The 24,809-nt window shown below is 33.1% G+C and overlaps 1 protein-coding gene across 49 annotated transcripts in view; it reads left to right on the top strand.

Annotated features, from left to right (window-relative positions):
- Rims1 (regulating synaptic membrane exocytosis 1) overlaps window positions 1-24,809 on the top strand; it is a 443,971-nt gene that overhangs the window by 172,903 nt on the left and 246,259 nt on the right. For 45 of the 49 annotated variants that reach the window (XM_078019737.1, XM_078019731.1, XM_078019777.1 and 42 more), the window contains 2 exons: window positions 13,801-14,014; window positions 16,490-16,501. In XM_078019737.1, coding sequence (XP_077875863.1) covers window positions 13,801-14,014; window positions 16,490-16,501 — 226 coding nt within the window. The remainder of the gene's footprint in view (window positions 1-13,800; window positions 14,015-16,489; window positions 16,502-24,809) is intronic. The other 4 variants (XM_078019776.1, XM_078019736.1, XM_078019730.1 and 1 more) reach the window with 2 other exon arrangements.

Raw genomic sequence — 24,809 nt, 5'->3', positions numbered from 1 at the left:
AAATTTAACATAAGATGGTAATATTTAAATATAGACTGATTATTCTCAGGCATGGCTGGTGGGAGTAGAAGAGATTGTCTGGAGTTGATTAAAGAGTGGTAGGGGTTCTGTGTCATCTGGGAGGGATCAGATTACATATACATTTGTATAAATTAAAAGTATTCTGATAGTCTCCGGAATTTTAGCTTTCACATTCACAGTAACATTTGAATTATTTACTTTATGATCTCCCTTTCATAGGTATAAAAGAACTTAAGTTATTTACAATGCTCCTTATATTATTTAGATGATAGTTAAGTCTTATATGCATATTAACAATGCATTTTAATTAAAGGATGAAAACAGATGTCACCATTAGCAAATACAATGGGAAGGAAATTACATCTTGTCACTAGTCTTGAAATGCACTCCACAATGTCTTAGAAAATGCTGTACCTAATGATAGCTGACTAATTCAGTAGATGGTGCAAGTAAAATCCAGGAAACTTGTATTTTTCTCCACTTAAAAATGAAAGAGGAAGCCTTTTTAGGACAGATTTCTTACTCCTCAGATATTCAATTTAGACTTCAAAAGTAGGATATTTGATGGTGCTGCTTTTAAAAATCTGAACTCAATCTAGATACTTTATTTCATTGTTCCAGATCCTATTTATATATCTTAATCCATTAAAAATATTACTATCACAGAACAAAAATAGATGTTCTATCTGATTTTGTTATTCCCTCCAAAAAATTATAAAATAGGTAATATTTTACAGAGTGCTTGATAATTGTCTAATATGTTCCTACGTTTTTTGTGTATATTAGCTGCTTTAATCCTCACAACAGCCCCAAGTAAAGGAAGGCATTATAAACTCCACTTTACAGATGAACAAGTAAGGTCTTTATGCCATAAATTACTTAGTAAGTTGGAAGGCTAACGAGCGGAAGAGTTTGGGAAGTTGTTGTTTCGTTATTGTTTTTGTTTTGTTTTTAGTTTTAAGTGGATACAATAACTTTATTTTATTTATTTATTTTTATGTGATGCTGAGGATCGAACCCAGGGCCTCACATGTGCGAGTCAAGTGCTCCACCACTGAGTTAGAACCCCAACCCATATTCAGGAACTTTTGAACCAGAAAATTTGGCCCCAGAAACCCTGGGCTCTACCATCTTCTCAAGTATTGGCACACAGATGGATTAAATCTAGAAGCAAAGAGATACATTCATGCACTCATTTGCTGGGGCAAAATGAGGGTAATACACTTACTTTCTGTATCCAGAGTAGGGTTGACATGTCTGCATTATTCCCTCACTAGAGATAAGTGGGTGATGTAGAACCTCTGACGAGACAAGTCAACAATGTTCCAGGTGGCAAGATGGAGAACCTGGTAACTGGAATGGGAAGCATGAACTTGACCCACGGAAATTTGTCCAGTGAGACAGTCAGTAGTCGTCCTTAAATTAGGAGACACTGCACTTTTCCTTTCCCCCATTATGGCTCTGTGACTTTTGAGAAAAAAAGTAACTTAAAGAGCTTATGGGATCATTGGCATTTTAAAGAAATTTTTCTGATCAAATAGTAAAAATAGAAGGTAGTAATTGTTTATCTAAATAATATTGAATGTTTTCTCTTAGCCATTATATCTCACATAATAGTTTATCATGGAAAAGAAGAAAAACTGACAAAACTTGCTCAATTCACTAATATGAAGAATACTTTCAGTATGTGTAAATTTATGAATCACTGAAGAAAAATCAAGGGAGAGGGAGAAGAAGTCTTGGACATGTTAGAAGTTCCCTATATATCATTCATTCACCCACTATTTCAGAGCATTGGGAATAATTGTGATTTAGGCACTTTACATTTCTCAGTTCAAAATAGCCTAATGTTAAATACTAGATTTTAGGCTCTCCTTCCTTTTTTTCCTGTTTGTTATGAGTTTGCAATGGTTGTAAAAATGCTGAGAAAATTAAAAAAGAAAAAGAAGTTGTGTATCTTCTTCCTCTGACTTTCCACAAAATAAGTTCTACTGGTGGGTTTATCTTTCAGCCTAACTTTGATCTTATAGGATGACCTTTTTTTGCCCCTTACCAGTTGTCTATTGATCGATTATCTAAGTCATTCATAATTATACCCATATGCCAAGAAATCCTGCCAGTCATCACTGTTTCCCAAAATTATCAGCTAAGTGTACTCAGAAACTTAAAAGCAAAGTACTTTCTTTCCTCATGTATTATCTATGTCTGTGTATAATAATAGCTAATATTTATTGAGCTTTTACCATGTACTAGACACTGTGCTAAGCACTTTACATTGATTATCTCAATTAACCCTCCTAATAAGCCTGTTGACTTGCTATTATTATGAAAAGTACATTAATGAGAAAACCAAGAAACAGAATTTAAATAATTTCTCCATGGCATTGAGGCTAAGAAAGTTAAATTTAATCCTGAGTAGGCCAGCCTCAGACTTATGCCTAAACAGGCATAATTCCTTCCAAAAAGTGTCCAGTTATGGAGTTAGTTTATTATTTTTTCCTTCCCCATAGTAATATAAAATAACATCCCTGGTAAAAACAGTCAAAAATATAGCAAGGGCAAGATTTACAGCATGTTTTGCCTCGGAGAAAGTGCAGGTATGAATTGGTTACTTAACACTTTAACTTACATGGTGTGGTGGCACATACCTGTAATCTCAGTGATTTAGGAGGGGAGGCTGAGGCAGGGGGATCTCAAGTTCAAGGCCTGGGGAATGTAGTGAGACCCCTCAGCAAGTTAGTGAGATTCTGTTTCAAAAAACAAAACAAATACCCAGAAACCACTTTGGCTTGATTATATGATCATATGTGTGAACACCATTGCCAGTACATGCAATTTGCCTATTTACCCTCTGTGTATTAGGCATATTAGTATGATTAAATCAGATATGCTCCAAAAATTCATATGGAATGGGATGGAATTAGATCCATTTAATATTGATTAATTACATACCTATCATGTTGATAACTCTGACATTCTATTAAAATTAATTTCTTAAAAATTAACTTCATTTCTTTTTAAATTTCTGTTCCTAATTAATATTCTGCTTCATAGTTTCTCATCATTTTACTTGATTTCTTTTCTTGAATTGCAGTGCGAATGAGAAAGACTGTTTGTTTAAATATTTAAATGGCCTCCTCGTGCCAGGTTTTAGTGTTAAAACAAGGATGTATCTCCAACATTAGAAAACAGTAATATTGTTCCCTTATTTAGAAACAGCATTTCTTAGACCTTACAAGCTAAGCTTTTGCTTAGGAGGATGCTCATCACATTCAGGGGAATAGTGGAAGTGTTTCTTGGAGATAGAATGGAGCAAAAATTTCAATGTACGCTGGTGAGTCTCTGTGTGCTGAGATGTCTTCTTTAATGCTTACTCAGGAGTGGCCTCCTATGGTAAATTGAAAGTGGAATTAAAAATAAATGCTTGACTGAAGTAACAGACTATAAAACACTAATAGCTAATCATCATTTATGCTCTTATTTTTCCTAAGTGTCATCTCTCACTGCTTTCAGAACACTGTGGGATGCTGATTGGATGAACTACATTTTTAACAGTGCTAAATGGAGGACAGGAAAAAAAAACAATAGAAACATATGCAATAAAACTCTTAATGTGTGTTTATAAGATATATAGATATATATATATAGAGAGAGAGACATGGACTTTAAGTGGAGTAAGAGTCTTCGAAAAAAAGAGCAGAATTTGCAACATTTTATAGCAAAATTTTATGTCTCTGTATGTTCTTTTTCAGTCACCTCTAAAAACACATTTTTTCTAATAAATTACACCTCCTGCTGATTGTACTAATTTTCTTTAACACATTAGATGTTTTAAAGAAAAATAATTTAAATAACTATGAAAGAATTAAATGTAAAAATAAAAACCACTAGTGCCATCTGCTGGACTTTTGTAATAAATAAAAAGTATACTTAGTTTAAACTAAAGATTAAATTTTTAGGTACAAACAGAAAAATAATTTTTGAACCATAGTAATTTTAAAAAATTACTTCGACTGTGAGTGTAACTTAGTGGTAAAGCACTTGCCTAATGTGAACAAGGTTCTGGGTTGGATCCCAGGCACCAGAATAAACAAATAAGTAAATAAAGATAAACTTATTCAATTACATCTGTGATAAACTTCTAAATTACTAAAAGGTTTATAATAAGACTTTTAAACCATTTGTGTACAAGATATGTACAAGACACTGCCAATTTTTGAAACTTACTTAGCAATATGCATATATCTGATTTGATTCATAAAATTGTAATTGTAAAACTGATGGCTGTCAATTTAAAATATACATAATAAAATTTTAAAATTTTTAACATTTTTTCATAAAGGCAGTGTCCAAAGATTCCATTTGTGCTGAAAATGTGATGATTATAGTAAGATGAAAGATATATGAAAAATGCCTTTATATTTGTGTTTATTCTTATTTGTATGGACTCTCTACTACTCTATAGCACTACAGCATGGAGTCCCTGTACAATCTTCTCCCAAAACACCTGGATTGACTGCTAAAACAGCAGATTCCTGGAATTTATCCCTAACCTATTGGATCACAAGCTCCGTAGGTTTGTCTAAGGATGTGCATTGTAAACCTGGCACAGTGGTACATGCCTGTAATCCCAGCAGCTCAGGAGGCAGAGGCAAGAGGATCACAAGTTCAAAGCCAACCTCAGCAATTTAAGGAGGCCCTAAGCAACTTAGGGAGACCCTGCCTCAAAAAAATAAATAAATAAATAACAAAGGTCTGAGGATGGAGCTCAGTGGTTAAGCGCCCCTGGGCTCAAACAATAAAAAGAATGTGCATTATAATACCAAGGAAATCCCTCACAAAGCAATAACTTTCCATCCCTTTGGCTATAATGAAAATGAATATCCTGAAGATAGGATAGTATAGTGGAAAGTTGAACCTAATTATCACAAACTATTTTTCCAAGCTTGTGTGAATCACTTAAATCAGGTTCCTAAATTTTCTCACTAATACAATGAGGGAATTGTGCTCACTGATCTTCAGAGTTCTTCCTGTGTCTGTATTTTTCTAAATATTCCCATTTACCACTAGCTTTGGAATCCCTCCTTTACCTTGTCTCACTGTGAGAACAATGTTTAAATAATGCCAAAGTGATGAACCCCAAGCCCTAACAAAGAAGAAAGGGGCCTTGGTTTAAACTTACACAGCTATATTTCTTAAATTTCAGAAATGATTCACAGGGTTGTAGCAGACAGCAAAGACAAAGGGTGGAATAATTCAAGCTTTTTATAAAAGACAGCCAAACATACTCATACAAAGAAGAGTATATAATATTCCTACAGTTGGTGTTAAGTAAAAATTAACCTAAGTAAATTTATATTAGCCAATTACTGATATGTGAAAGCTTAATATTTGGTAAGGGTTTAAGCTGCCATAGGATGTTCAAGGCTGAAAACACACTGCTTTAAAAGTGATTTAACCTAAATTACATACATTTGCAATTGAAATCTGTTCCCTTTGAAGGATGCTATGAGCCTACCACCTGTAAAGAGCTTATATTTAAAATAAAAATATATGTACAGTGTGAGCACCTTGCAAAAACACAATTAACATGTTTTTAAACAAGACATTTTTTCCTCTAAACAAAAGACAACTATGTTAAAACTCCCTTAATGTTGTGAATATAGGCTAGATTACATTTTGTTAAGTAAAGTGAATCAAGTCTACTTTCATAATCAAAGTCCATTAGCTTTGAAAAGAAAAATTTATCTAATGTGAGAAATAATAATTCCCATGTACAAAAAAACCTTTATTTCCTGTTTATCAGAAAGTTTAAAATAATTAAAAAAAAAACTGAATTCAGGATCTTCTCATACAATTTTCTTTGTACTTCCAGAGACTCAAGAAGTATCTTTTCTTTCTACAGTTAGAGTTCAGTATAGGTTTGATGAATTGGTGTTTGGAAGATTCTATTGTGTTTGATTACTAATGAGAAGATTTAGTATGATTTTGGTGTAAGAGACATGAGAAAACACATGAGACCTGCTGATTGATCAGTAAATACAACTCTTAGACCCTAAAATGGGGAAATGGACTACCTTAGAGACAATGAGTTAGCAATGGATTGCCATAGTGGATTCCGTTTGTTAAGATCAACATTCAGGAAGTGTAAAGATAAACTAGAATGAAGGAGTCCATTGGCAAGTCTAGTTGGAAAATGATAAATAATCCAGGCTAAGAATAATGAGATGGTATATCTGTACTATGGTTTATCTGTACCACACAACAGTCACTACAAAAAGAGTTCCTTCATGTGTTTGATAGATTTTAAATTTATCTTAGCTGGAATTTACATTGAGTTGCTGTCCTTGCAGTTTTCTTACAAAATGAAATGGACTGAACAGGGACAAGTAGATGAGCATATGTGCAACTTTCTTAAGGGGCTGAGTTTATAAAAAAAAAAAATTCCTGGTAGAGCCAAAATGCTTCTCATAGTCATGTGTGCATGGTGTATAAAGATGATTAATGGAGAAAGGAAGGTGGAGGGGTAATGAGTGGGAAATCTTAGACTCAGATATTTCTCATTGTTTTAGTCAGCTTTTTGCTTCAGTGACTAAATGACCTGATCAACACAACTGTAGAGGAGGAAGAATTTATATGAAGGCTCATGGTTTCAGCAGTCTCAGTTACATAGGTAGCTGACTCCATTCATGTGGGCTCCAGATGAGACAGGAAACAACATGGTGGAAGAGTGTAACAGAGGTAAGCAGCTTACATGGTGATCAGGAAGAGGAGAGAGATCTCCATTTGCCAGATACAAATATATACCCCAAAGCCACACCCCGATTCCCACCTCCTCCAGCCACACCCTACCACTTCAGTTGCCACTCAATTAATCCCTATCAAGGGTTTAATTCACAACCACAAACTCTCACAACTCAATCATTTCTCCTCTGAACCTTCTTGCATTATCTCACATGTGAGCTTTTGGGGGACATCTCACATTCAAACCATATCACTCATTGGGGGTACAGTGGGAAGAATTGATCAATTTGACATGCATCAGAAGGCTGTAGCTGATGGGAAGAATGGCTTTCACATCTGCTCAGAATTCTTCTAGGGTGTCTTTTGAAGAAGCCAGAAACCTAACACTCATGGACTCTCTTGCAGCTAGAATCCCTGATTGATTTAGGGTTCAATCAGATGTACTTTCATGAGATTGAGCTGAAATTGAGATAGATGGGGAGCTGCAGAAGCACTCTGGCAGCATTTTCCTGAAATGGCAAATCTCCCTGGTGATTAGATATCAGGGAGCTTCTATTGAGGTGGTGGGATACTAGCTCTAGCCATTTGAATGTGGCTTTATGACTCTAGTGCTTCCCGATAGAGAGGTTTGTTCCTGGAAATCAAGTCAAGATCTATTCTCATTTCTCTTCCAAAAATTTTATAGCATGAAATTCAGCTATTGAATCTTTTTTTCCCAAAAGACTAAGTTTTAAATTTTTTTCAGTTTAACTCTGATACAAGAAAACATTATTTCCAACTATCATTTTTTTAAAAAAAGTCACTACTGAAATTTGGGGAAATTTTGCTGATACTCTCTATTATAGGATGAAATCAAAGAGGCAGCTTCATTTTAAAAAAGAGAGTTGTGCTGTGGGTACAAGAAACAATCTTTTAGCTGCACACTGTATGACTTACTCCATTTCCTTGTCACTTGGAATATGTTTCTATAAACTGCTAACTTATATTTATATGTAACTTAATTCCTAAATAGAATGTACATTCCTCAAAGTCAAAAACTGTGCTTTAGAGTTGGGTGTAGTATGAATTAAAGTTCAGCAATACACCATGATATTAAAATTTTTAAAACAAAACCTTAAAGATGTCAAACTACAGAAACTAAGTTTCAGTCATTACCAGGATACTCACTTAGACACTTGCTATGTTTTTTTGGAACATCTTAATCCATCCAACATTATCAGGATTTCTCTTGTTTTTTATAATCTTCATATTGCTAACTTCATGGGCCCTTGAAGGTGCCCATTTGTCAGTATGATGAACTGAAGATATGTGTCCATCTATGTGTCCTGTGTAAAGGTTGAAAAGGGAAGCATAGTCCATTCTAGTCCATTCTTACTGCTTCCAGTACTCATGTCCAGTTGCCATTGTGTACACATCTGGAAGCAATCCTTTATTTTAGATGCTACTTGCAAACTACCCTGGTCTTTTCCCCTCTCTTCAGCTTGAGGATCTCAGTTTCCATCAGGATCTGCCACTTGGACCTTTGAAACTTCAAAATGCTACCATTCATTTGTTCCTCCCTGGGAAAATCCAGCTCTATGTGCCTAGATTTGTAAGGGACATTCAGAAGGAAAGGTAGAATTCTCTTCATGAAAAACATGAAAGAGAAACAAGTGAGATGCTATGCTAACTACAAATATAGTCATTCAACATCTTACTATGTGCCTTTATATTTAGGATTCAAAGTACTTAATAATTTGTAAGAATGTCATTGATAATTGCCTGTTAAAGTTATTTTGCACTCACAGGATATTTAGCTTCTCAGATGTTTACAGTGAGCCACCAGGAGCAATGCTGGTGTATGTTTAGACATACTCTTTATTTTCTTCAAAGTAAGCACCACAAATCACCCAACTGACTTGTTTAAACCTGGAATCTTGGAATTGCTTGAGTTGAGCACACAATTATTAAAATAATGCAGTACTTGTTATGTAGTGAAACAATGGGAAAAATTATATCCAGGGAGAAAATATCATTTAAATATCATTTTTTCTGATAATTTTCCATATTTTATGCTATTGTTCTTTCTCAATCTAGATAATATATTACCAACATCACTAATTAATAAGACTATATTAATTCCAAAATTGAAATGTATAAATAAATTTCACAAGAAGATTTTACATTTTCAGTACCACATTTATGGTAATACCATGTAATAAATAAATATATATGTCACATATATATATTTCATTCATTATTCGTACTAGAACACTGTCACAGATTTGATATGGACTGAGGCATTGAAATATTAGATATAGAAATATAAATGTTTATGGTTTTACTACTGATACCTTGGTTCCAGTGATATGTTTTGTTATGAGGACAGCATCTTGATGGTGTGAAATAGCCATGATATTTCAATCATTATAAGGGGAATACAAATTGAGAAAAGGGCAATAAGCTTGCTTTTTAAGAGAGCAATTTAGTAGAGCATTGCAGGTGATGAAGTAGGTAATTTTGAGGAGATGAGCATAAAGAATGTCTCTCAGTCTTTCCAGTCTTTCCTCCTCCTCTCTCTTCCTTCTTTGTTCAGTCCTGTTGGTAAAAATGAAAAAGCACACTAGAAAAGACTTTGGAGAAGTTGAAAGGGACCTGAGTTGGATTTTTAAATTCAGTACAAAATAAGGGAACCTATCTTCATAGTAAAGAAAGTGATTCAAAAATGTGAGAAAGTTCCAGGCTAAGAAATATCAGGCTTTTTTTCCTCTTTTTCTGCTTCCTGCTTCGATGGGTAACCCAGTAAGTAAAAATATGATCTGTTGGTGAAACCCAGATGGAATTTCTACACTGTGTGAAGAGAGTACAGGTGGGAACAGGCCACCAAAGGCCAGCACCCAGAAGGACCGGAGTCCTGGTAGAGTGAAATGATGCCTATGTGAATGGTCTCATGAGCTTTAAGGTGGAGCACTTGGCAAAGAGCCATCCTAGGCCTCTTAGGGAAAAGAGCATTGCTCCTGGTGGCTTTCTACCTTATTAACTATTATAAGATCTACCATGGAGAAAGTAACCTCACTTTCCTGCTAGAGACCTCACCCTCATGCCTCAGTGGAGAAGCCTCATCTTACCATCCCCCCTGCCATGGCCTACTAGAGAAGGACTGCTGCCTCCCGCCATGGTCTTCAAGACCCTGCACTCTGAGATGCAAGAGTGTTTATGCAACTGACCCTGGGGTCACAAATCATCAAAATGATATTTTAGGTGTTTCAAAAAGAACTTAAAGTCAATTTTAGAAGAGAGTTTGGGAATAAATGCTAAGGAAGAGTTGGAAAATGAACAGAAGTATTATTTAGTATTGAGTAGAACTAAAGAATCTATAGAGTTTCATGGCATGAGTTTATCAGCATAGCTTTTGTTTTTCCATAGTCAGCTTAAATTATCAATTAGCTATGATCAAAAGTTGAAATTGCCTGGTAATTAACACTTTCACAATTCCAAAAACACTTTAATCTGCAAGTTGAATAAATATTTGAGTTCTTTAAATATCCTGGAGATTAATGGTCTCTCTGCACAATAGCTAAGATATGGAACCAACACAGGTACCTTTCAATAGATGAATGGATAAAGAAAACGTGGTATATGTATGCGTGTGTGTGTATATATATACACATACAATTGAATGTTACTCAGCCATTAAAAAAATGAAATTATGACATTTGCTGATAAATGAATGGAACTGGAGACTATCATGCCAAATGAAATAAGTCAATCCTAAACAACCAAGAGCCAAATGTTCTCTCTGATATGCAGATGCTAAGACACAATAAGTGGTGGGGGGTATGGAAGTTCAGTGGATTAGACAAAGGGGAATGAAGTCAAGTGAGAGAGGATGGGAAAAGAAAGACAGCAGAATGAATTGGACGTAATTTTCGTATGTTCATATATGAATACATGACCAGTGTCACTTCTCACAAAGTTCAACACAAGAATGGGATCCTAATTAGAGTAAGTTATACTCCCCGTATGTATAGTATGTCAAAATGTACTCTACTGACGTATATATCTAATAAGAAGAAATAAAAAATGAAATAGGAAAAAAAGAAATGCTTAAGAGATATATTGGAAAACAGATTTTAAGCATATATATATATACATATATATATGTATATATATATATGATCACTTTTGTCTTTTAATGATGTGTTAGTTCAATTACATGTGATTCCTGCTATGTTAGCTCATTTCTACTGTCTCATTCCATAGTTTGTAATTATTTTGCTTTCTGTTTCTTTATTTTAATTTTTATCTTCTTTTGTATTGATTTTTCCTCATTAAGTATATTTTCCTGCTATGGTTTTAATCCCATATACTTTATTTCAATTATTTTTGCTAGATACTTGACTAAAATTTTAATTTTATTCTAAGTGCAAGAGTTAAAACTAAAGTTCTTGGTCATGGAGCCTCAGTACATGTACCTAGGGCAGGTATCTACTTCAAAGTTATGTTTCTGATATTACTGCTCCCATTACTGCTCTCATTTTACCTTTGTGTTTTGAGGATTTTACATACCCTCTCTCCAGCTCAAACATGCATTGAAAGTTAATTTAAAAAAACTTTTACCCATAATTTTTAATGTTTTGGGAATAGGGTTTTTTTAAAGGATATTTTGTCTTCCACATGAATTTATTTGTAAATTTTTTTTAAAAAAATACTAAGAAAAAATATATAAATACACAGTTTTTCTGCTCAGTATATAGGTACTGAGGAGGTTACATAGCTATTTGCTAAACTGGGAATTTCTTCTTGGTAGAAGAGAGGTATCATGTATAGAAATAATAATAATTTATAAAATAAGCATATAAAAATTTTTATTATTCTTTGAGTAACTAAATTAAATGCTGTGAGATTGCAGGAGAGTAAGATTTTATCAGTAGTCAGTGCCCTGCATATATATTTTATGAAAAGATTTGCACACATGGCTAAGGTGTAATTCAGTGGGTGAGTGCATGCTTAGAGTGCACAAGGTTGTGGGTTTGACCCCCAAAGCCTCACAAACAGGGAAAAAAATCGATTTCCTGAGGTAGATGCTCTTTTGATTAGACCCTATAAGATCTATAAAACTTCTTTACATTTATGCTTGAATTTAAAAATACAAGGATGCTTTGGTTTTCTATTACATCTTAGCATAAAGCATATACTAAATTAGGGATTTGTAAACTAACCCATGGGCCAAATCTGGCCTCCTATTTTTGTAAATCAAGTTTTCATTGGAACATACCTACATTGATTCATTTTTGTATTATCTATGGTTGCTTTCCTCCTGCAACAGTGAAGATGAGTAGTTGCAAAAGAAGCTGGCCCACAAAGCCTAAAATATTTACCGTGTGACCTTTTACTGAAAAGTTTGCCAATTCCCATACTAAATCATGTTCTGTATTATAGAATAGGTTCATAAAGAAACTCTTCTTAGCCTTGCTTTCTCATCGGTATTTACTGAAATAGATTTGATTGCAGGAATGGGAGGGGCTCACAATAAATATTTGTCAGAATTCTGGTATTATTGCATATGGTAATTTTTGAAATAGTAGATGTCCATTGTTGTTTTCTACCAACTTTATCCTAGATTAATAGTACTTAAAGTATAAATGTTTAAAGAATCAAATAATTCTTCAATAAACTGGCCAGATATTCTTGCATTCATTAAAGAAAATATCATATGTTTTATTATGTTAAATGAAATTAGCTAACTTTTAAACTGAAAATGTTTTCAAATATTAACTTATGTGCTGGTGCATGCATGTTTGCTTTAATTTTAAGAATTTAGTAGAAAAGGGTCAACTGGCAAGGCAGAAATTAATCATTAAAGTTCTGTTTGATGTTAACAGGAAAGCATAATGAAATCCCAATACCTTAAACATTACGGTGTTTGGACCTAACTTACTTGATACTGCATCTAGAGGTTTCTTTGGTTTTAGAGCATCAAGCTAACTGCTTGAATTAACAATAGCATCTGTCTACCCTGTGTTCTAGGGAATACTCAAATGCAGCAAACAGGCTCAGAGACACAGATGAATCTAATCAGCTATTTCCCAGGAGTTTCTCCTGGCAAAATAGCCAATGGCTACTGGCTAGGCTTAGGACAACTCTTCAGTTCTCATTTACAAATCCAAGACATCTTTTCAATGGGTAATTTACTAGATAGCATAGTGTTCTATTCAGAACAGCAAAAAGTTCTATTTATAGTAATTTAAGATTGGGAGACTTCAACTGATGGTGGGGTATGTGAATCATATTCATTGAAACCATTCTTATGGAAAATGGGTTGCCTCAATAACTTTGGTTTTCTTGCCATCAAAAATTATCACTAGTAGCAGCCCTCGTACATATAACTTGATTGAGATGGAGAAAAATAGGGATATGTAAAAGAACTAAATATATGCAAGGTGTGGTTTCAAACTTTTTTTATATTTGCAAGTTGTGTTTTAAAACTTTTTATGTGATATTGAAAAACTGGAGAGTTCAAATATCATGTATAAGCCAACATTTCTTTATACTGCACTAAATCATTTACAAGTCAGATGCCAAATAAATAGGAAGTATTCTCCAGGAATGAAGGCAAAGGAAGACATTTTATGGAAGACAGATTACCTAGCAATGTAGTTTAAAATAGTGTTTTTCAAAGTATGCATCATGTTCAAATAGTGGGTTATGGAATCAATTGATTGTAAAAAAATATTCAGTATTAAACTTAATAGAATAGAAAATATCAGAGAACATATTTTGTTTAGTTTTGGCTTCAGCTTTAGTTGTAAAATGTTGAATGCCCATTTAAACTATTTTGGAAGGTACCTGTCTTAAAGAAGCAGAGGCATGCACTGGATACATGAATTCCACTGCTGGGACAAACAGTGCTTTTATCGATGCTACACAAGTTATAACAGTAAATTAAACTAGAACTAGTACTAATACATTTATGTGTTCATTTTGCTTTGGAAAACTTGTCTTCTTCTCTCTTCATCATTTACTTAGTTTATCCCCATTGTCTCTTTTGCCTAGGAGATTGCATCAACAGTTTGAAAGCTACAAGGAACAAGTAAAAAAAATAGGGGAAGAAGCGCGGCGTTACCAGGGCGAGCACAAAGATGATGCACCAACTTGTGGAATTTGCCATAAGACAAAGTTTGCTGATGGGTGTGGTCACCTTTGCTCCTATTGCCGCACCAAGTTCTGCGCGCGCTGTGGAGGCCGCGTATCTCTACGGTCGAACAACGTGAGTGTCCCATGAACACAGAGGCCTGTGGGTGCGGACCAAAACCATGTCACCTCCAAGCATCAAAACACGTGCAAGTTAGGAACCAACTGACCCACATGTAAATCTACACAATAGCATTGGCTTTCCACCTTTTGTTTGTGTTTTCACCAAGTTCCTTGTAGTGTTAGTGATACACGAATTCCACTGCTGAGGATTCGAATCCTAAAAAAGATAGCTGATGGAAAATTCCTGTTCCATACCTACACGAGATTATCTGTGAGGCTAAATTTATCTTTGAATAATGTAGTAAATGAAGATTGAGTAGCCTGGTGAACTATAGAATCCTTGTAAATTGTTATGACTGATTCTTCTTGTAAAAAACAAAATGTTAACCATTTTTGGTTTCTGCAACCTAAATTTTCAAATTGAATGGAGGTATGAGGCAGGATAAATTGTGTGTCCTTACATGTAACCCAAGATAACATATTAAACAATGACTAGCCTCTGTGATAGTAATTTCAGATTTACTATCATGTTAAATATAAAAAATGTTAAGTTTATCATATGGGAATTGTTTGGGTAATTAAGAAGTGTATCAAAATATAACTTTTTAAAATTTTGAGATTTACACTTCTCATTTTCTTTGTTATGTGGTATGTATTCTTACCTAATATGGTTTCTTTATTTGACTTAATGAGAGTTACTTTTGTTATGCCATTGTTTTAAATATACGCATTTTTTTTCCTTTGGGATCCTAGGGGCTCACAATTATTAATTAAGAAATTCTAGACTAATTCTAACAAGTATTTAGATTAGAATATATTTGAATGTAGTTTGTCATATTCCCTGTGTTAATACAATGGAATTATTTATAGAGAAATTTCAGTGAGTTGGCTGCAGAATAATATACGACTATTATAATAATCATAGACCAAGAATTCCCAGTGTTTCTTGGAAGAATTTCCCACATTATCTAATCATGTATAGAATTTAATGTAATATAAAATTATATTTTATGAAAGCTGTAAGCCCTCTTGATAGTTTTCTAATTTGGAAAATTCCAGATAAAATTCAAACAAGTCTCCCAATTGATGTTGTATTCTTTGGTAAATCTGAGTTTTAAGAAGCATATTCTAAAATCTCTTCCAATGGAATTATAGCACTGAGTGTAGTAGACATATTTAATATTTTAAGGAAAGACAATGATTATCTTTGTTGCTTTGGGGAGATAATTCCTCTGAACAATAGTTTATCTATAAAACTGGATAGTAATAGTACCTTGTTTGGTTCTTATGAGAATGACATAAAAATAATTAAGTTCATGTCTTTATAATATACCTAATGTTTCTTTAGGTTCAATTCTTGTGAATACTTAAGTTTTATTTTTTTCCCCTCCTAAAAGTGATATGCTACAGTTAATCATCATATGCCACCTTAAAGCCTGACCAGAACAAGCTTGTATATTAAGATTTTGTCTGGCACATATAAAGTACACCAGATTTATTTGTTAATTTCCCCCTTTCTGGTGTTTTTAAACATATATTTTGAAATGAATTCTCACAGGTGAGACCATGAAGCAGTAATCAAAATGCTTAACACTGTTCAGTCTAAAAAGGTGCTGGCAGTGAGGGGTGAGATATAATCCAGCAGTGTTAGTGCTGGCTAAGCCCCCACAGCTGTTGAGTGCTTTTAACTTTCCATCTTAGGTTTGAGGCAAGCCAGTAGCAATCCAGTTAAGTACCGATGTATTGAAATCATCAAGGTCAAACGCAGGTTTTAAAAGGGAGAGGGTTTTTAAAGAAAACTGAGCAAGGAAGTTTTTAAAATGTTGAGGAGGACATTCACCCTTAGCCTGCTGCAGTTCATCTGTCTTTAAAAAACATCTAAACTTGGGGAAAAAAATAGTTAAAGAAACAAAATTTTTAAAAGCTCCATTTAGATTTTTTTCTCTTGAACATAAGACTAAAAAAAAAAAACTGTATGAAGTTGTTTTCCTATGACATAAATGTTGCTTTTGAAATAATTTATGGCTAAAATAGTTAACATATTTCTCTTCACATTTTTTTTTTGGCTTTTTAAAACATCTCCCACTCTTATATTTCTCTAAATTATGACTATACACATTTTAACATTAACTTGATAAAATTATTTAGTACAATTATATGCATTTTAAGAAAATATTTACTTTCCATAGTAAGCTAATATGTAGTAAATTAACTTTTCGTTTTGAAGAATATTTTAAAACTGGATTTATAATCTGGATTCTATAAATTTAGGAAATTATTGTGCCCAATTATTGTATCTAATGTAGAATAGGATTCATGTGTGCATTTTTAAATGAAAGATTTACTTTTCAAAATACTATTTTAACACTTTGAAGAAATACATAATTGTTTCATTAAAACCAATTTATTAATATATGGCTCATTTTGTTTTTTCTCTTCTTCTTTTTCTTCTCTCTCTACTCTGCTTCCTTGGATGCTTTCCCAAAAGGAGGACAAAGTGGTTAGAATCCATGCTTTCTTTTCTATCATTTGTTATTATATTGTTGTGAATTTTATTAAGTGAATGTTGTACTTACTATTGTTAGTTACTATATTTCACAAAGAAATTAAATGCTAGGAAGAATTCATTCCCAGTTCTCCTGAAAATAAAAAGATGAACATGACAGAATATTACATTAATATGTAAAGTCTGGGTTGTTTGAGTTCATGAGGACAGTGAAATTTTAATATAGTATATCATTATGAGCTCATTTGTCTTTTTAGCTCATTTAGCTTTGAGAATTATTCCATCTGCTTTCAGGAACAATAAACTAAAATGGGCTTTACCTTTCTGAACACTGATTAGATGCAAAGGCAGGTGATTTGAAACATTATTATAGAATGAATGGGATATACTGACAATATAGAAAATGGATCAAATTCAAATCAAGATATCAAGATAAAATTATTTTCCTATGAACATATGTAGCAGAATTATAATATTGAACCACATCCCCCCCCATTTTTTTCCTCTCCATGCATAGAAATCACTTCTTAGGGGAACCAGAGGTCACTTTTAACTCTTATCCACTATAGAAACCACAAAGGCTCTTTGTTCTTGGGAAGATAGGACCCAAGGGGAATCTTCAGTCAGTCTCTCCTTTGTATATACTCTTTATATCTTCATTTGGTGTAAATTATAACTTCCTCACAACTCATTAATGTCTTCCACTATGAGACTGAAGCAATGAGTATTTCAGTTCACATGACAACTCAACTGCCTTTGTTCATATTTTTAAAGCTCAAATGATGTACTACAGTGCATAATTAGCAAGCATGACATTACACTGAAAATTAATCTGTTTTTAAATTTCATGCTAATATATGTTCATCAGTTTTTTTCTATGAAAAAGAAATCAGTTTGACAAATTATATAGGGTAATCTGTTTTCACTAAATATTTTGCCTGTAGTATTGGTGGTATGTGGGAATATTTAGGAGATATTACTTTCATATAATAATATACTGTAATAGAAAAAATATAACTAGAATTTTATACCTGGAGTTTCATAATTATTGTTACTTTAGATGAGTCTAAGTTTGAAATGTGGATGATTTTAAGTTCATTTAAAGAATAAAAGTGTAAGTAAATAACAATGCTATCATTGTGCACTCCTGAAGGGCTGGCCAGACTTGCTGTCCTTTTATAGGACTTCCCCTGTGGAAGGTGGTTGATGCTTGTTATAATCACTAACTGCATAATGAGAATTATGGTGGATTTGGTGGTTCTCAGACTAAAAATAGAATGGAAAGATTATATGCAATATACTCACATTCAATTATTTTCATCACTTTGGTGAAATTGCATGTATCTACTACTTTTAGTACTCAGTCATAATTTATTTTAAAACTTTTTGAGCCTATTGAGGCAATTCTTCAATGAATTGCCTTTCTAGTCCAAGGAAACCAAAGTCAGATTTTGTCTTGGAATTGTTAAAGAAATAACAGAGTATTAAAGTACCAATTGCCAGTCCTTTCCTACTTCCTCTGAGCACTTTTATTTTTGGTTGTCACATTATGATTTTCAGGAAGGTGTGTTCGTGTGTGTGTGTGTGTGTGTGTGTGTTTGAAAAGGGAAGAAGAAAAAGGATGTTTAAAACTTTTCCAAAACCAATATTCATCTTGATCAATAAAACAATAATGAGTTCTTCTTGGTTTGTTAACTTGGAGAAGAAATGTAATTAAAATTCTAGAGAAAGCCTAAGAAAGGCCAATGTATAAATTTTTTTTATTAAGTCCAGTGAAATGTTCATTGTCATATTTTTTAGTCAACAGTATTTTGCTCTAAAATTTTATCTTAGTCTACATCTTGTCTAATAATAAATTAGAAGATTATGGACTATTTTTTATAAAGAAAATGGCTATTATAATGAATCACTTTGAAATGTTTGTGTATGATAGGTTTTAACAGGAAATTATTTTGTACATTTTCATAGTCTTATTGGTAAAATTATGATTATATTTTATTTCATTGAAACCCATCTTTCAGCCTAAATATGTACAGATACTTTAAAATTCCCCACAGCCTGTTTCTGCTGCTTTTATCTTTGTTAGACTCTATTTGGTGGCAGAGGATTGAATTTAGATAGCTCCCTTGATACCATTAACACTTTTCCATAGTAAGTCTGTGGAATTGAATCATCCAAATTCAATTCCTGTGGGATTTCCCATAAATTTCCATTGTTATTAATTTATTTTGAGTGGGATGGATTAGTTTGAATATAGTAACTAAAAATGAATTTGGTACATTTTTAATTTATTCATATTTTCACAAGAAGTGTCAGGATTTTAAAGAACATTTTATAATAAATGCCAGCCTCACTCTGAAAAAAAAAACACCCAACAATTTTCTTATCCTTTCAAAATGTGAAAGTTATACATACATAAGGTTTTTAAAGTATGTGTAAAAATGCTATTTTATATCAAGGTAATGAGGCATTATATTTACAAACTCACAATTTTATATCTGAACCCTTATAACTTTTCATTAGTGTTGCTCTTAAAAATTATGTTAAATATTACGTTAATGAAACAAAATGTGTTTTTATTTTTAAAATACTTACAAAAGGTAAGTTTTGAATGGAATTAAACAATAACAGCTGAGTGTGAAACTATCCTTTTCATATGATATTATCTGTGAGATGGTTGATTTTTAACATAAAAATCTCCCCTTTATAGACTCTGCTCTTAAAAAAATCAAAGTAATAATTTTATTTTTTCCTCTTGCTAGCATTAAATAAATACAAGCAAATCAGCAGAAGCATAACTATTTTAAAATATGATTTGAATGATTGCATTAAATATTTATTATTATTATGAAAAATCTCCTCAGTTATTCATATTTAGTCCATAGCGTGGCTAAGCATATGGTAGTAATTTACAACCTTTCCTCACTCAAAAAAGTGATTTTAAGATTTATCTGGACCCACCTTCATGTTTTCTTTTTTTCTTCTAGATACTTGAATGGATTTCTCTGGCAGAATTTTTCTTAGAGATTCTTCCCCTAAAGATATTCCATACCTAGACCTATATATAAAAGTGCATAAATTTAGATAAATATATCAATAAAAAATGTTAGTATGCATCAAGAGGAGAACTTTCATTAGGCAATTTGGTTGATGAGATTTCTCAAGGTGTTTTGTTTGATTTTGTTGTGCTTATCCTAGAGGGGAATAAAACATCAAGTTGAAAAAACTGTTATGCAAGATAAGTCAGAAAGCTGTGGAATTTTAATTACAAATGTGCTTTCAGAATTTGCTACACTGTTTTTCAAGAAATTTTAATCTCTTGCATTTAGCATTACTGTTTTGGAAATATCTGCTGATATTCAGTAATGGTTAGGAAGTTTATAGGCCTGGTTAGTATGTTTTTTTTTTCCTCCTTCGCAAATCATTTCTAATAGTTATAAAGTCTGTTTCAAGAAATAATGATTTCACAAATTAGTGTGAAAAGAACCCATAGTAGGGATAAGAAATTCATCAGGCTATAGAAAATGAGCCTTTTCTAAGATAAGAAAAGGGCTGTGGTAGGATCAGCTTTCCAGAGCTTAAGATTAGACTGTGGACAATCTTCCTAATATTTTTGTGAGTATGAATTGTCAGATCTCTTATTTAAACACCTAGCAGTGGAATTTCCTGGTCATGTGATGACTCCATGTTTAATATTTTGAGAAACTGCCAAATTGCTTTCTCAAGCAGCCGAACAGCGATAATAAGAGATCCAATTCCTCCACATTTTTTATCAATACTTGCTATTATCTGTCATTTTGATTAATAACCATCATGTTGCATGTGAAATGAAGTGATATCTCATTGTAGTTTTTACAAAGCCACTTTAATCCAAAATTATCAAGCTACTTTGATACCTCCCAAGATTCACTTTGACTTAGTGGATTTATATTCTTACATAAAATGCTTTATTGGTTAGAAATTTCATGGAATAGTTCAGTTTCTTCTTTGTTTATTATTTTCCTAAATTTGAATTACATAAATTCTTATTAATCTATATAAATCAATCAGGTCAGAAGCTCTGTGAAATTTAAGATTACTTGGAATCTAGTATCTGTATGGACTAAATATTCCTAAAGTGAGTGCAAACAAAGAAATTTTATCTCTGATTGAAAAGACAGTTTTTTTAAACTCACAAAGAGAACTAGCAAGTTCAGTTTTACCTCTGAGCCAAAGGTAAAAAATTAACACAGAAAGTTAGATCTATACCTTAAAAGGCTGTATTTCAGGGTGCGTAAGATATTTTCTCTAGCAATAAGACATAAACACATAAAGACCAACAATCAGATTTCTGTCATTTGCTACCCAATTTATAATATATCCCTGATGCTTACCATACAACATATTTCTTCAGTAAATACATTTTATATCAATGTTGCCCTTAGTGGAAAATATAGTATAGTCACAGGCCCATTTTACTGACAGTGGTAGAGCCATTCCACTCCCTTAAGGTTGCTGTTTAAATGGTATTTTTTTTTCTAGACTTATAATTTTATCTTATTGCCAACTTTGAACCCAAAGTATATCTCCTGTAAGACTTTTGTCTATTGTTTGTTTGTTTTATTTTGATGTTTTGTTTATCTAGTCTGACAAGCTGAGTGGATTCTTTAATGCATTTACATTAATTTCCTTATTGACATAGTTTTGTTTGTTTCTATTTTCACTATTTGGGTTTGGTTTTTGTTCCTCCATTCCTTCTTTACTGCTTTCTTTATCATGATATTAGTACTTTCTATTCATATTTTAGTACTTTCAGAGATTTTTTTTCAGTATACGTTTTATTATTTTTCTAATAGCTTTGGGGTTTTCAGTATACATCTGACTGACATGAATCTGCTTCACATTTGCACTACGTTCATTTCTGGGAGGGACAGAAGGTTAATTAATTCTATATGACTTGTTCCTCTCCCCTTTCTGTGTTGCTTTTCTTCTTATATATACTAATCCTAAATTATATAAGGATTATATATAATTCTAAATTATTATAAGGCAAACAACACATTGCCGCAATTATTGCATTATCTAATGTGAATCTTTTAAAGAAGTTGAGAGGAGAAATGAGAACAAGTACGTATTTCAGGGTCAAAAGTTTTATTAAATTTGTATTTATTAATTTTGGTTCTCTTCATTTATTTTCCCTGTAGATTCAAGCTACCATCTTTTGTCTTCCCCTCACTCCTAAACATTGCTCCCACCCACTTCATTTATCCTGTTATTGTCAAATATGTTTTATTTCTGTGTGTTATAGGCTTAGTAATACTCATATGACTATAGTTTTGTACAATTTTAAAAAATCATTTACGTGAACAAAAGAAGAGGAACATAAAATTATACTTCTGTACTTATCTACATAATTATCTTTACCACTGTTCTTTGTTTTGTTTTTTCCGTTTATGAAGATTCACAAAATTGTCTGGTGTCACTTTGAACTTTGAATTGGATCTTCCAGCAGTGAATTATGTCAGCTTTTATTTATCTTGGAAAGCCCTTATTTAATCTTCATTTTTTAAAATAAACTTGCTGGATATAGGATTCTTGGTAGACAAGTGTTTTCTTCTTTCACATTAATATGTCACATCACTACCTTATGGGCTCCGTTGTTTATTTATGAGACACCAGCAGTTAATTTTACTGAGATTACCTTGTACATATTGAATATATGCTGTTTTAATAACTTCTGTCTTTCCATATGCCCTATGAAACTGTGTCTGGGTATGGAACTCTGTGCTTTTTTCTACATGGAGTTCATTCAATTTCTTTATGTATAGATAACTTTTTTTAAATAAAATTTGAGGACTTTTCAAACCTGCACAATAACCTCCATCTTCACCACTAGAACTTATTTCTCTTTGCTGATTCTTCATTGGTTTAGGAGCTGGCCGGTGCCTTTTTAGTGAAGTCTCTTTGCCCTCACAGTGCACAGCCTCTGGTGTCGGCCACAACCTTAGGGTGCACACATCACTCTGATCTATTCTCCATCAGTGAAAACAGTTTTGTTTTGCTTGTTTTGTTTTTAAACCACTCTATGTTTTTCTTTCGCTCTCCCCCTATTAAACCTCTAGAGGCCTCTGCTAGTGTCACTCCATCTGTTAGTCTCCACTAATTACTTAGCCACTTTTTTCATATATGATTATGGTACCTATTTTTTATCCTTTTTATTATTATTAGAGCTTTATAGTTAGATATACATAGTAGTTGAATTCATCCCAACAAACTTATACATACATGGAAATCAATTTCAGTTCATGATTCTCCCCTTTCCCTCCTCTCCCATTCTCCTTCCTCTACTAGACTTCCTTTTTACTCTCTATTCATTTACATTTGATTGGTGCTTTATATAATCTTGTTCTTCCTTCCTCCCTTTTCTTTATTTCTAGCTCCCACATATGAGAAAACATTTGTTCGTTGAGTTTCTGAATTTGGCTAATTTCACTTGGCATGATAGTCTCCATTTCCATCCATTTACTGGAAAATGCCCTTAATGGCTGAGTAGAACTCCATTTGTGTGTGTGTATGTGTGTGTGTGTGTGTGTGTATGTGTGTGTGTGTGTGTGGTGTGTGTGTGTGTGTGTGTGTAAATTGGTATATATATGTATGTGTGTGTGTGTGTGTATATATACACACACACACACATACATACATAAACACACACACATACCACGGTTTCTTAAACCATTCATCTGTTGATTCCATAATTTACCTATTGTGCACTTAGCCAATTTTTATATTATTTTCAATAATTCTCTGGGTATAAATAACTCAGTAATCAGTTAATTAAATTTGAATCCCTTTGTCGGGATAATTTTGAACAGTCTTTAAATCCTGCTCCATTTCCTGGCTATCTCTTGTCTTAGCTGGCTATCTCCCTAGTTCCTTCTCTTTAATATCTAGTGTGTCTACTTTTTCACTTATTGCTTCTTAGCCTCCTCTTAACTAATCACCAACAGAATCTCCGGTGTTTGTGACAATGCTAAAACCTTTGAATTTTCTGAACCTCTGTTTCAAATGAAGCTAGTATCCTTTGGGAAAGCTACAGAGATTTTTCTCTTCTTATGACCTGCCTCTCCTGGTCAGAACCTTTGCACCCCATCTTATCCTGGGTATAGAGACAGCAACCTCTTTCTCTTTGATAGATAGTTCTGCTATATGTGTGAGGCACTGATTAGAATGAGTAGTTCCTGGTCTTCTTGGCTAGCCTTTCCTGGCACAGAACCTCCACACTATAATCATGTTGGCATGAGTATGATTAGGGTCCAGTTATCTTACCTTGCCACACCTAACAGAGAGCTTCAACCCTGAGAGCAGCAGCTGGGTGGAGGAAGAGTCCTGGCCACTTAGTTGCACTGCCTATATAGTAGAGCTTCTGCTGGATGTGGGGTGAAAAATGTTGTGCCTCTGTAGGAGGGGTCATTGCAATCAACAGGCAAAACTGGGAGGAGGGAGTTCTTTGGTACAACGACCTAGAGTGGAGCTTCCATCTTGCTGATCTGAGAGGGGAGAAGAAAGGGAACTGATTGTGGTTCAGTGCAACAGACTCTTGCTGTTGTGTGGAAATTTGGGGAGTTCCTTTAATGTTTTTCCATGTGCTAGATACACTTTGGAAAATTTCCGGAGATTTTAAATGGCTGCTTTAAACCCTAATCTTTATCAGTTTTGACCCTTTTGTTTAGGAAATGTTCACAGACCTTTTAATATCATTACATTGGAAATGCTATTCAAATAGACTCTTCATGGTCCTGTGTTGATTTATTAATTTGCTTATTCATTTTTATTTGTTTCTTTATGTGTAGGTTTTTCTCTCATCAGGAGTCTTATATATATCTCTATATGATAATTTTTCTTTCAAAATTACTATCTCAATCTTTTCCATAAATGCAGTTTCGCTGGTGATTCATGGAAAAGTGCTTTTTGATCGATTTAATATGAAAGTTTTTTAGTATTCAGGAAAAATCAATTGCATTTAATCACCAAGTTCACTTTTATTTATCCAAGCAGCCATGAAAATTAATTATGATAATGAAGAGCAAAGTCTTTCCCTAGGTAACATGCACTCATTCATTTATTCAAGGATTTTTATTTTATCTTGACTATGTTAAATTCTATGTTTGATATAATGTGTATATAAGAAATCCTTTCTTTCATAAATTTATTAATGAATTCATCTTAAAAGTGTGCATTTATATATGTGTGTACTTGTATAATATAATGCTAAATTGATGAATAATAATTTTTTGGTATGCTATATTAAAAAATAAATAGAATT

This window comes from Ictidomys tridecemlineatus, chromosome 8 (genome assembly GCF_052094955.1).
Source record: "Ictidomys tridecemlineatus isolate mIctTri1 chromosome 8, mIctTri1.hap1, whole genome shotgun sequence".
Taxonomy (NCBI): Eukaryota; Metazoa; Chordata; class Mammalia; order Rodentia; family Sciuridae; genus Ictidomys; species Ictidomys tridecemlineatus.
The sequence above is the reverse complement of the archived record's forward strand: the minus strand, read 5'-3'. Positions and strand labels throughout refer to the sequence as shown.